This window comes from Heptranchias perlo, chromosome 11 (assembly GCF_035084215.1).
Source record: "Heptranchias perlo isolate sHepPer1 chromosome 11, sHepPer1.hap1, whole genome shotgun sequence".
Taxonomy (NCBI): domain Eukaryota; kingdom Metazoa; phylum Chordata; class Chondrichthyes; order Hexanchiformes; family Hexanchidae; genus Heptranchias; species Heptranchias perlo.
Genome location: NC_090335.1, coordinates 55,991,257 through 56,005,092, shown reverse-complemented (window position 1 = coordinate 56,005,092; position 13,836 = coordinate 55,991,257). Strand labels below are relative to the sequence as shown.

Below are 13,836 nucleotides of genomic sequence, written 5' to 3'. Positions count from 1 at the left end.
CCATCACTTTGCTGATGATTGAGAGTAGACTGATGGGGCGGTAATTGGCCGGATTGGATTTGTCCTGCTTTTTGTGGACAGGACATACCTGGGCAATTTTCCACATTGTCGGGTAGATGCCAGTGTTGTAGCTGTACTGGAACAGCTTGGCTAGAGGCGCAGCTGGTTCTGGAGCACAAGTCTTCAGCACTACAGCCGGGATGTTGACGGGGCCCATAGCCTTTGCTGTTGTGGTTAAGACTGTGCATTGAGTTGAGCGTTAGACACCATTTGGGGATTTATCACTTTAAATCAGCATTGTATCCATTTTCTCCTTGTTTTACATGCTGCCGGCGTTCGATATTTGCGCCTGCGCTAATACCTATTCCAAGATGGCGTCCATCACACGTCACGCTGGAAACGTGTGTGCGCAGCCAAGATGCCATCTTGGCACTTCAGGAGGCTGCGTAGCGCTGAAACAACGGGCGCTACATGGTCCAATTTTGCAGATGACACTAAATTGGCAGCAGGAAGTTACAAAGGGATACAGACAGATTAACTGAGTGGGTAAAGCTTTTGCAAATGGAGTTTAATGTGGGGAAGTGTGAGGTTATCCACTTTGGATCCAAGAAAGACACATCAGAGTATTTTCTAAATGGTGAGAAACCAAGAACTGTGGAGGAACAAAGCCATTTGGGTGTCCATATACACACGTCATTAAAAGCTACTGGACAGGTACAAAAATCAATCAATAAGGCTAATGGAATGTTGGCCTTTATGTCAAGGGGTCGGATTACAAAAGTGAGGAAGTGATGCTTCAGTTGTACCGTGTCTTGGTCAGACCCCATGTGGAGTACTGCATTGAAATAGAGCAAATATTTGCATGAAAAAAGTGAGGCGCTCTTTTACAAAAAAAAAATTTAGTTCCCCTGCTGAGATTATATAATTACATGGCTGGACAGACGAGGCTAGTGTTTTGTGGAAGTTTCTGGAAGATAAGAGTGTCTAGGAAACCACAAATGGAAGAAATGTCTCCAGGTGGATTCACTCAAGCTTAAAGTTATTAAGCTTGAGATTCAGTTGGAGAAACTTTGTACTGTATGGAAGGAGACAGGATTCTAGGAATGTACATTCCAGGAGGTGGTTATCCCATAACTAGAGAGGAATAGTGAGGAAGGAGAAATGGGTGACCATCTGTAGGGAGGGATTGAGGATTCCTAGGGATCTGAAGTTGTTTGATTGTTGAGAATAGCAACACAGGGAGGTAAATCTCAGGCAACGTCATGGCTCTATCGAACAAGTGATTACCTAGCGTAAAAGAAGTGATAATGTCAAAAAAGGAAACTCACAAATGGTCTGTTGCATCCCACGTACCAGTATAAGGGCCATAATGGTGCAGGTGGAGGAGAATCTGGAAAGGAATGCTGAGCAGCCTGAAGGCTTGGTTCATGTTGATACTAATTACATAGTGAAGAACAGGATGGAGGTCTTGAAGTGATGTGTTAGATTAAAAAGCAGGACCTCCAAGACGGTAATATTTACTAGAGGCAAAACTAAGGCAGATGGACTTCATTGTGGGGAATTGAGGGATCTGAGAAAGACACATCCAGAATATTTTCTTAATGGTGTGAAACTAGGAGCTGTGGAGTAGCAAAGGGATTTGGGTGTGCCTGTTCACAAATCACTAATAGCTCGTGCACAGGAACAAAAGTAATCTAAAAGGCTAATGGAATGTTGGTCTTCATCTAAAGGGGACTGGTATACAAAGGGGTGGAAGTTATGCTTCAGTTGTATAGAACCTTGGTCAAACCCCATCTGGAGTACTGCGTTCCATTCTGGGCATCCCGTCTCGGGAAGGATATATTGACCTTGGAGAGGGTGCAGTGTGTTAACCAGAATATCGCTGCAGCTTAAATTGCGAGGACAGGTTGCATAAACTTATCTTGTATTCCCTTGAGTATGGAAGATTGAGGGGTGATCCAACCAAGGAGTTTAAAATGATGAAAGGATTCGTTAGGGTAGATAAAGATAAATTATTTCCTCTGGTGGGGGAATCCAGATCCATAATCATAAAATTAGAGCCAGGCTATTCAGGTGTAAAATCAAGAAGCATTTCTTCACACAAAGGGTAGTAGAAATCTGTGTTTGCCTATGTAAGAACAGAAACTGCATTTCAAAACAATTCCATCAGTTGTACAGTGCTTTTGGACATTCTGAGGACGTGATAAGGGGCTTTATAAATGTGAGTTTATCCATCCTTTCTTTATACTCCACTATTCTGGCTATGTGTCCCAATGCTCTTTTAATTACTTCTCCACATTGTCCTGACATTGAAAATGTCTGTTGTTGCTTCCAGATCTCTCTTGAAGTCACCCTATGTTGTTTAATTTTTTTGCCCAAAGTGAAAACTTTGCACTTTACAACCCAACTTTACATTTGCTGTATTAAATTTCATTTGCTGCCTGAATGCATTACTGATCTAAATCTTTCTGCAAATTGTTAATGGCATTCTCTCTTTACTGCCCTTCACACCTCATGATGTGTCCTTACTGCTCTCCTTATTCATACTGCATCCTTTGATTTTACTAGACTTTTTGTGCAATTTTGGGCCACAAGACTGTGTAAAATGAGGTGGTAATGGTTACAGCCTCAAGTACAACAGTAAACTATACCAGAATTATCCTGTAGAAATAGTGTAATTTTTCTTTAATGCTCACCGGTAGGCCATCCTGTAACATTTAAATGGGGTTAAGTGGGCATGGCTAACCCTCCCCACTCTATTTTTCCCAACTTTCCCCTCAAACCCAATGCAAATTATTGCTGTCTCTATATATGTGGCAGTATGAGCTGCAAAGCGATATGCCCAAGGCAGATACTGTATTGAGAAGGACATTTTGTTTGCTACATCCAAAGCTTGGTTCTAATTTGCCTGCATATCAGTTTTAGTTGTTCGGTGCTCTGAAAGGACTGTCAAGACTTTTACTGCCCTGTTCAGTCACCTTTTGCTGGGGACACTGATTTCCCAATGCGAATCCCTGTATTCCTATATTATGAAGAGGAGGAGGATATGGAAGAGACTAGATTGGAGGTTCTTAGATTAGGGCATACAAAAGATGTCTATTCCCTACATTCAGGTACCCACTCATCAAGGTTTATAAACGAAGAAGGTCTTAGTTAGATTTCTCTACACATCAGTGCTTCAAAGCTGTGCTCCACCTCCCCCCGCCACCCCATAGGCTATTGTGGATATGTCAACTGCTGTTGAAAACCTCCCATCAGGGGAACAGCATAGTTTGTACCAGTCAGTGTCGCCACTGCCTTGAATTTTTTTGCCACTGGATCCTTCCAGGCAACATCTGGTGACCTTTGCCACATAAGTCAAGCAATAGCGCATCGTTGCATAAAGAAGGACAGTGATGCTCTCTTTAGACAGGCTGTGCATTTTATTTCCCTCTCAATGAAGCCAGAGACAGTGTCCTACTGACTGGTAGTGTTCACACAGATTCATGGAGCAATTGGCAATATGCATGGGCCACTCAAAGCCCCATATGACAACCCCTTCAGTTTCATGAACAGAATTAATGTGCTAGTGTTCAATTCCAATCACCTTATCCTGCACTTAAATGTCCACTACCCAAGAAGTAGCGATGATGCTTTCATCATGTGACAATCTACCATACCAGCCCTGATGATTCAAAGTCATGTATTAGGGTGGTTGATTGGTGTTCAAGGCTTTCCCCTGCATTCATGGCTTATGACTCCAGGAAGGCTTCTTAAACTGAGAGGAACCACAGATATAATGAGGCTCATATCAGTGCAAGAAGTGTGATAGAGCAGCTTATCAGAATTCTGACGTCTTGTGTTAGGTGCAATTAACAAATCTGGTGGAGCCCTGCAATACAACCCAGCAAGAGTCCCAGTATTGGTGTTCAGCCTAGGCTCACTGGTAGCACTCTTGCTTCTGAGACAGAAGGTTTTGGGTTTAAGCCCCGCCCCCGAGACATGAGCATATCATCTAGGCTGTCACTTCAGTGCAGTACTAAGGAAGCGCTGCATTGGCAGAGGGGCTGTCTTTCAGATGGGATGTTAAACCAATGTCCTGTCTGCCCTCAAGTGGATTTAAAAGATCCAATAATACTTCAAAAGAAGAGCAAGACATTTCTCTTGGTGTCCTGGCTGTGCACAAATTGGATGCCGCTTTTCCCCAACTTACAACGGTGACTACACTTTAAGAGTAATTCATTAGCTATGAAGCAATTTGGGATATCCTGAGACTGTGACCAGTGCTATATCAATGCAAGTTTAGGTGTTGGCCTTGGCTCAGTGGTAGCACTCTTGCCTCGGAATCAGAAGGTTGCGGGATCAAGTCCCACTCCGGAAGGAGTCTTGCACTATCGGAGGTGGTGTCTTTCGGATGAGACGTTAAACCCGGGTTTCATTGGCTGTAAAGTGCTTTGGGATGTCCTGAGGTTGCGAATGATCCTGTATAAATTCAAGTTCATTTCTTTCTTTATTGAAGCTTGTGTACTACATAACATCACAATGAAGAAAGGCTTGCTGCATCCGGAAGCTGAAGGGGTGATGAAGACGTCCATCTCCACAGTATAAGGAAGCTGCATAGGAAGGGGAGATTGTGGAACAGATCAGCCAGCAGCTAAAGAAAGGAGGACACAACTTATCTGACACACAAAATAAAGTCAGTTCACACTTTCCTGCCTGTTTCCTTCATAAGAGTAAAGCTTATAGTTCCCCTGACATTACCTAGCTGTAAAAGATGCAAAAACTCTGTGGTTAAGCCTTGTTTACTTTGCAGGACAGCATTTACCCAAAGCTGCCAAACATTCAATTCACCCTATCTACAACTACTTCTTAAAACTGTGCCTACCCTTTGTGCTAGCTAACTTACTTACTGGGTCCTAGTCTACAACTTCTATGATGTGCTTCCTGAGTGAGGTGAGGTTGCGCAGTGGGTGTCTAAGATGGTTGCCTTGGAGCCTGAAGTGACTCACTTCAGTCAGTCAGCTGTCCCAGAGCGACTAGCTTCTGGTAGCCGTTCTCATGTAGTGTCAAGAGATACTAGGCCCACGTCTGAAGTTCTGTCATGTGCGGGCCTTGAAGGGGGGAACCTTAAGGTGCTGGTTCATTGCCACCCTTGGGCAAGACCGTGACATCTATGCCCACTGGTACAGGGTGCAGGCTCAGAGATGCTATTGGTCGGTATCATTACAGACAGAATGGTCCCAACCAGGTCTTGGAACTGCTGTGCAAGTGGGGCATTGAAGCTGACCTTCAAGGCATCTATTGAAGCAGTGGTGTGCTTCCACTCTGCAAGCCACTACTTCCTCCTGTTGCCTTGTTACTGCAGAACCTCCTTGGACTGCCACTTTCCCCAGGGTGTTCTGCATGATGTGAGAAATTTCCTGCAATGTGTTTCAGATGCGGGTAGTGGACTCCTCCCACTTCTCCATCATCTCAATGATATGCATAGCCACCATCTCCACTGCCTGCACAAGTATTCCATGCTCCTCATCATAGCTCCTCATCACTGAGATCTCAGTCCCTAGGTTTCTCAACTGCGGATGGTCATTTCTCCATCTTCTGTGAAGCAATGACACTCTCCCCTTCTGCCATTTCCAGGTCCTTAAGCTCTATCGTGCTTCACCTGCTGAAAATCCTTCTGACGCAATAACTACTCCCTCCAGAGTGGGTGTCTCTGTGCTTGTGCAGGATTAATACCGGAACAGAGTTGGTGATGAAGAAGCAGGAATTGCAGATCTAGAGCAGGCCCCTCATCTGTGGATTTACCTTTCACCCTCCCGGCTCTCTGGACTTCACTGCTGTTGGTTCTTAGGTTTCTCTTCCACTCCTCCTCGCTCCTCTGCTGGTATTCTGGGTCTACTGGTGCGCATTCCTAACACCTGAGGCCACTACGCACCTTCGCTGGACACCAGTATCAACATCTGATGGCTCATGCTTGATTCCACTCCTTCTCAACGCTCTGTTTCCTCTGGACAACATCCACCTCTGGTACTCTACCCCTTGAACAGCTCCTGGATTCTTTCCCTCTCCACAACTTTCTCCAAACCTAGACATTGGTTTGTCAATGCTCCAAGCTGACTCCACCCTGTCTACAAGTCAACTTCATCCCACAATTACCTCAGAGTTTAACTGTGGACTCTCTCATATTGTCTCCTCCCAGTCCTCTGATTATGTCCAGGATATGTCTCTCCTAATCTTTGCCGTGCCGATGCAACCTGAATATTCCCTGTGCCCATTTTGTCTGCCTTTCTGGACTGAGCCCATTACTTCTATCTTTTTTTTTCTCTTGGTGCTGTTCAGACCTTTATCTTCTGTCTGCTCCCTTCCTGTCATCCAATCAATGTATCCTCATGTTACCATTTGGCCAATCAGTAGAAACAATTTATTACTATCCCAGATTGTCATAAAAGCATATCTGGTGCACTAATATCCTTCAGGGAAGGGAACTGTTTAAAGGTGGGGAGATGAAGAAAAGTTGAAAGGCTAGGGAAGAAAATTGATCAGCAGTAGAGCTGATGAATGCCCATTTCAGATTAGCATAATGATTCCATCAATGTTCACCAGAAGGAGGGAATGAGCATTAAAACTACTAGTAAAGTATTCAGGAGTAACAAGCAAAGTAAAAACGAAACACGTTGTAGAAAAACCATAGTACAAGGGAACCAAAGAAGACATAAAAAGGAAAGTCTTTGGGAAGGGTGGGGGGTGGTCACTACAGTCATTCACATGTCAAGTGAAGGGTAGTTGTTGAAGGAAAGTGGAGTAAAAGGATAAGAGAACAAAACTGGTACATGGGATTAGGACTACTGCTTGTGTAGAATTTGAACATCAGCAGAGAATGATTGGGCCAAATGATCTGTTTTCATGTTGTAATTTCTGTATAACATACCTTGTCATAACACTTCTTAATTTTGAAAACCTATATCAAGTCACACCCTTAATCTTGTCTCCTCTGGTGGGGGAGAAAAAGCCTTCTGAAGTCTCTCTTCATAACAATAACGTTCTAGTGAATCTGTGCTGCACCTTTTCATTGCTTTTGTATCCTTCCTATAAAGGGGTGCCTCCAATTCTACATACTACTCCAAAGCAACGTATTTAAGTTCTTGTACAAGTTCAACATTGTCTCCTTGCTCCTGTATTTCATGCCTCTAGGAACAAAAGGATTCTGCTCGCCATTTTGATGCTTTTTATCTACCTGCACTGCCAGCTTTGAATCTGCACACCAAAGTCCCCCTGCTCCTCTACTCCATTTAAAATCCTGCCATTTAAGGTGTATTCTGTGTTCTTACTTCCAAAATGTATTAATTCACATTTTTCTGCATTTGTCACTGAGCTGCCCTTCCTGCTAGTCTACCTATGACCTTCCCCCAATGTTATGTGACAGACTGCTGTACTCTGCTTCCTCCTACGGACATTGGATTGTGGCATTGCTCCAGCTTATTTTGATTAAGTCTTCCTAAATGTACCATGAATCTAACCCTTCAGCTTAAATTTTGTCTATTCAGCAAAAAGTGAAACCCCAAAAATTCCCCAAGACACATTTTCGGGCGAAGCTGTAAGCAGCAATGTGAAGAGCCGTCAGCAGTGAGTCCGAGCTTAAATGTCCCTGACGCAAGCTACATCTTATTTTAAATGGATAGCCGTGATCATCCCAAAATGATTTGGTGCCTCTTAAAATCCTTGTCATCTCAACAAAAATACTCTCACCTAGTGGCCTATGGAGTAGGGAGCGTGACAAGCAAAGTCTGGAAGTGCAGAAAGTAATCAGATACTCATGCTCATTTAAATCCCCTGGCGGCAGCAATAGAAATCAGTAAATACATCCACTGGCCAACGTTAAGCAGAAGGTGATAATCATAGGAATTTGAATCAATGATGATATCCGATGCGCTCCCCCGACCCACCCCTCAACTGAGAAGGAAATCTGGCTTCTCCCTTGTGTAATGCCATGAGGCCCCAAAGGAGACGCCTGTGGAATGCCACTTAACACATCTTTTCAGTTTTAGAAAATTCGTTTTGCTCCTAGCCTTTGTTTTCTGTTCTCCAACCATCTCTCTGCACATGTGGCCATGATCCCTTCAGTTCATATGCCATTATCTTTGCTATCAGTCTCTTATGTGGTATTTTTTCCAATGCTTTTTGTAAATCCGTATAAACAACATCAACTGCATGTCCATTCTGTATGCTCTTTGTTATTTCTTCAATTAATTCCATCAGGTTGGTCAAGCCTGACCTGTCTTTAAGAAATTGGTGCCGACTGGCCTTGTTAACTCATGTTTCTCCAAGTGCTTACTGATATAGGTTAATAGTTTACCAACAACTGAAGTAAGACCGACTGACCTATAATTACCTGGCTTATCCCCATCTCTTTTTTAGAGGGATGCAACATTTGCCACCCTCCAGTCCTCTGGCACAATTTTACAATCTAGAGGATTTGGGGAAATTATAGTTAGAGGCTTCCCTCAGGATGCTCGAATGGATTCCATCAAGTCCCAATGATTTGTTGATCTTAAATTTATTTAGCCCTTTTTTGTTGCAGATTTACAGAGCAGAAGTGCTAAACAGACTGATTATGCACTGGTGCACGGTGACCTTCCAGTATGGATGAACAAGTCACAAAAAAAACTTCTCTTCCCAGCTCCATACCCCGGTCCCTTTTCACGTTGTTGGTACTGATGACAGTGCTGCTGCTGATTCTAAACTTGCGTAATATAAAGGTGTGTAGCGTGGTATAACCATCATGTTGACCAAGGTTCAAAGTAGCAGTGTTTAAAAATGTGATGGTTTATCTTTCATGGACCACATGTTCCAAATGGAAAGTATCAATGTGGTCATATTTCTGTTGTTGTCTCTTGAAACAAGTGTTGGGTTTTCACCCTTTTTGGGTCCTGCTTGGTTATGTATTCTTACTGTATGGTGAGCATTGTGTTTCAGACCTCTGCCCGTGCTTTCTTTGGCCACCTGCTAGGAGGTGCACAACAGTAGTCTGAAGAGGACGCCTTGTCCTTTTTCTCTCCTCCCCTTCCCCTTCACCCCTCTGCAAGTATAACAATTTTACAACACCAAGTTATAGTCCAGCAATTTTATTTTAAATTCACAAGCTTTCGGAGATTTTCTCCTTCCTCAGGCAAACATTTGCCTGAGGAAGGAGAAAATCTCCGAAAGCTTGTGAATTTAAAATAAAATTGCTGGACTATAACTTGGTGTTGTAAAATTGTTTACAATTGTCAACCCCAGTCCATCACCGGCATCTCCACATCATGACCTCTGCAAGTAGACACTGTAGCTTCTGCTGCACCCCGCTGCAGAGTTACACAGGGATCTGAGCAGCGTAGAAGCATTAAATTTGTGTCTTCCTACTGAGTGCTGAAGCATAAATAAGAAGTGCCAGTTTTAATTCACTGCCCCTGGTGTCCTTTAGTGCTGCACTTAAATAGTAACTGACCTGATTTTAAAGGGGTAACATTATCCAATTTTAAACCTTTTGAATTGTAAGTGTTGTTTCTGAGTTTCTCTTTTGTAACATGTTAACAGCAAGGCAAATGTGCACTGTATTAAAGAACTGAGATCGTGCCAACTGATTGAAGTCCATGAATCTTCAGTCTGCCCGTCTGTCTTAAGTTCTCTGCACAATTAAGCTGTGTTATTCACTGGTGGCAGAGTCCTTGGCGCTTATCAAACATTACTGACTGAGTGTTTCAAATTGTTAAGGGTGCTCATGTAAAGGAAACTGAACTAATTAAAGCTCTCAAGATTATGAAGGGCATTCCTTGGGTGACAAGCTGGTGTCATCCAGTACTTCGACCAAATATTTATCATTATTTAGCCTTGACAGTGAGTGCTAGCAGGCTACCTGACCTGTAAGAGGGCATAATAGTGAAGCCCAATCCTGTTCCCACCCTATGCCACTCATGCTTTACCAACGGGAGTCAATGGATAGTGATCAGGAGTGGGAGCACTGACTGATTATATATTTTTCCCATCATTGTGCTGAGGCAAACTCTGCACACACTGGGGATTAAACCTGGAACTTTCCTGGTCTGGTAAGCTTCAGACATTGTCTGGATAAGCTCACTGAGATGTCTGGGAGTCCATGGCCAGACTTTCTACAGACCTATTTTCTCTTCGCTAATTATGGTGTAGCAATCCTGAAGAAGTCTGTGATCTGAACTACCTTTCATTGCTTCTTTTTTGACTGGAGGAGGATGTGTGTTAGGAAATAACATGTATACGATGGCAACAGGAAATATATTCATTAAAAATGTTCTTCCTTTTCATAGTATGATAAATATTCAATTTCTGGATCAGATTCCAAATGGAGGAGTTATCCAACTCCAAAGTTTTATCCGACAATGGGGCAGAAAGTGAAAACAAGGAAGACCCCTGGGAGACACAAATTGGTGCAGTGTGGCTACCAGAATCAGAGCTTCACCCCTGAAGAGAGGTCAGAGAAGACATTTCTTATGAAAATGATTGAATGGCCAAAACCACCCAACCCTGTTGTGCCCTTTCTGAAAAGCAGTGACCCATCACATGTTCACTTTGTTATTTTAAATTCTGCAAAGACTTTCTATGTTGGAGATCAATTACAAGTGATGCTGCGTATGTTTGATTTTGAAGGACACCCAAAGCAATATGGGGGTGACTATCTCCAAGGTCGGATCCACACCCCAGCTTTAAAAGCAGGTTCAGCAGGAACTGTCATAGATAACCAAAATGGATTTTACTATATCAATTTTAATTTATCTTGGCCAGGGAAAGTTGAAGTGTCTGTTTCCTTGGTTCATCCCAGTGAAGGGATCCAAGCACTTGAAAGGCTACGCAAGGAACGGCCAGATAGAGTGTATTTTAAAAGTACCTTCAAATATGGGGGTACTTCAGAGACCACTGTGTGTAATCTTTGTTTGCCTCAAACTAAACCGCTCTGTAACTTTACTGATCTCAGGACTGGGGAGCCCTGGTTCTGTTACAAACCAAAGAAGCTCCCCTGCTCTGCTCGTATCAACCATTCTAAAGGAGGATATGAGAAAGGCCTCTTAATTGGAGAAGAGAGTCGTTATTTCCAAAGGTATGTCACATAACATTCTTTTATTTATATTTTGATTTTCTGTCTCTCATTCTGACCCAGATTGTGATATATGTATGAGTTATAGAACTGGACTTCCCAACACTGAAACTTGACCATGAAATACCTCCTAGAGCATGACATTATTTAAATCCTTTCTGGTGCATTCATTTGGAGCCCTCATTAATTTTAGAAATTTCAGGTGCTTCTTTACAGTGAATCATGAAAAATGAATGGCAAGTTATCATAGGCCACTCTCATACAACTCTAAGGAATGTCCCAAGTGCAGTATCAGCAGAGGCCATAGAACTAATCCACTTTTCAGACTGGGAGTGGTATGTGGTACAGAGGAAGGAGTTAAAGTCAAGAATATAATCAATGGAATATTTAAAATTTTTCTATCAAGGTTAATATTCCAAACCAAGAAGCCAAAAAAATCTGCAAATTAATAGAGGACGTACAGTAAGTATTTGTGTAATTTTTTTGTCTTCTGGTGATAACTTTATAACGCACGAGTGATAAAGTGTCAGTTGTCTTCAATTAAATATTTTTTTTTGCTTTGTTAAACAGTGAAGGCAACTAATCTGCTGTGATACGAAAATGGAATATACTAGGATCTTAAATATCTTACAATTCTCCTTAGAGTTGCAAGATTATTCCTTTTGTATCTCTGGTTGTATAGGACAGTATTTTACATTTTATTTCCCTCCTCTCCTGAAGACAGCAACTCACAGTGAGGAATAGTTACAAAAGGCCTCTCAGCCTTCCAGTACCTTGGCCAAGTTCCAATTGTTAATGTCTGTGAGCTTAGAAGAATATTCACCATGAGGGGATCATATCTGACTCTGTTCTTTTCTGATACACCTGCATCTTCTAACAGAATTATTTGACAGCGATCAGGAGGAAGGGTTCATGTAATTGAGAGGTTTGTTGAGAATAAAGAGACCTGAGATATATTACAGGGCATTTCTAATGAATTTCCAGTGATATCTTAGACTTTGAGCAGATTATGAGAAGTTTATAGCTGTCTTCTAGTAGAGGTAGTAATATAATATGCTGAAGCACCTGAAGCTGTAGAATCTGTCCTGCTTTATATTGTGGGGTGAATTTCAGAGCACCAATTATAACACAAAAACAACTGAGCATGCACAAACAAGTGCATGAGCAGAGACGTAAAAGTAACAGGGAGCGACATTGGGTCGTGTAACTCACCTAAGCTCTGAAAATGGCGTCCGAGATGCCGTGAAGTATGCAGGATGCCATCTTGGTAAAGGAATTTGCGCGCGCGCACCTAACGACCGCTAGCAGCATGTAAAGTTGGGAGATGATGACGCGAATCAATGTGCAGCGCTGATTTAAAGGGACCGCTGTTATTTGGAACCCCACGCTCCAGTCTTAACCTTGCACAGCTGAACAGGACTTAAACAGCATGAAGGACCCCTCCCCACCACCACCAGCGCTATTTAAAGGGATCATGCAGGAATTACAGGTTAGTTGGTGGATTATTTATTCTGGCTGCTGGTGCATTTGTACCTGTTTTTGGAGGTTTCCTATTCTTGGATAAAGTTTTAATACTCTACAGGGAGTGGGCTGGCTGGCTGACAGGCAACAGCAAGGGCACTGGCAGAGTGGCAGGGGTGGGAGCAGGAACGCTGTCATCCTGAGAGTGGACAGCAGGTTCATGTTCCATGGAGCCACTGCCACTTGCTGCCTCCTGTTTTGTGCCACCTTCACCTGCAAGAAAGAGGGAAGTGTGTCATTGAGTGTCTTGCAAGATGCTTGGGTGATGTGGTTGTCATGGTTGAATAGCTGCCTGTGTGTGTGACCTATGAGTTGTGGGTGTGTGCCTTGCAACAGTGGTAATGTGTGAGGGTTAGATGAGGCATCTGATTGAAAGAGTTTGTTGGTAGACGAGTGAGGGGGGAGGGGGGGGTTGTAATGCGTGGACCAGTGGATCTAGCTAGTGGTGCAGTTGGTTGGAGATACCACTTGACAGTTGACCTCACTCATCTTGACCACTCGTGTCAAATCATTGAACTTCTTCCTGCACTGCATCCATGTTCTTGACGCTACGCTCCTGGCATTGACCTCGTCCACTACTTCCTCCCACTGCCTCTTGAGCGTATGTCTGAAGGGCCTCCTGCCCCCCTGTGGATACAGGATGCCCCTCCTTCTGTCCACCTCTTCCATCAAGGCCTCTAGTGAATCATCTGAGAACCTTGGTGCACGCTCTTTCGCAGACGCAGCCATTCTTCAATATATTGCAGCACAGATTCACTTCACAATTGAATTCCACCACTTCCTGCAGCCACCGTGCACCTCCCCTTTAAGTAGTACTAGCCACTCCCGTTATCAAGGCACCCTGTTGATGCGTGCAGCCATTCAACAGCGTAGGTAGTGCTGGCTGCACGCAGCAATCATTTGAATCATCAGGCAGCACGAATGTTACGTGCTGCCTGCATCTCAACGACCGGGCATGGGTTAATCGCACAGCAGGATCCCAGCGCCTGTTTAAGGGGGTTATCCAATATAACCTCCACAATCTTTGGGGAAGGTGAATACAGACCTGTAGTGCAAAAACAGCATTACTCACCCATACAGATGTACAGAGCTCTCACGCTAACTGCAGCCAGAAAAAGGGTATCTCATATTGCTGCCATAGTTGATATTGGGCTGTTCATTCTAGTTACCGATGATGCCATGCCTTTGACAATGTGGGGGAAAGGGAGGGAGACACATCACTTTTTTGGACA

The 13,836-nt window shown here is 43.4% G+C and overlaps 1 protein-coding gene across 3 annotated transcripts in view; it reads left to right on the top strand.

The window, feature by feature from the left end:
* The window catches only part of LOC137327367 (NXPE family member 3-like), a 40,751-nt gene that overhangs the window by 14,867 nt on the left and 12,048 nt on the right, over positions 1–13,836 (top strand). For 2 of the 3 annotated variants that reach the window (XM_067993091.1, XM_067993090.1), the window contains 3 exons: positions 4,499–4,675; positions 8,558–8,735; positions 10,299–11,086. In XM_067993091.1, coding sequence (XP_067849192.1) covers positions 8,619–8,735; positions 10,299–11,086 — 905 coding nt within the window. In that variant the 5' untranslated portion in view covers positions 4,499–4,675; positions 8,558–8,618. The other variant, XR_010964437.1, reaches the window with a different exon arrangement.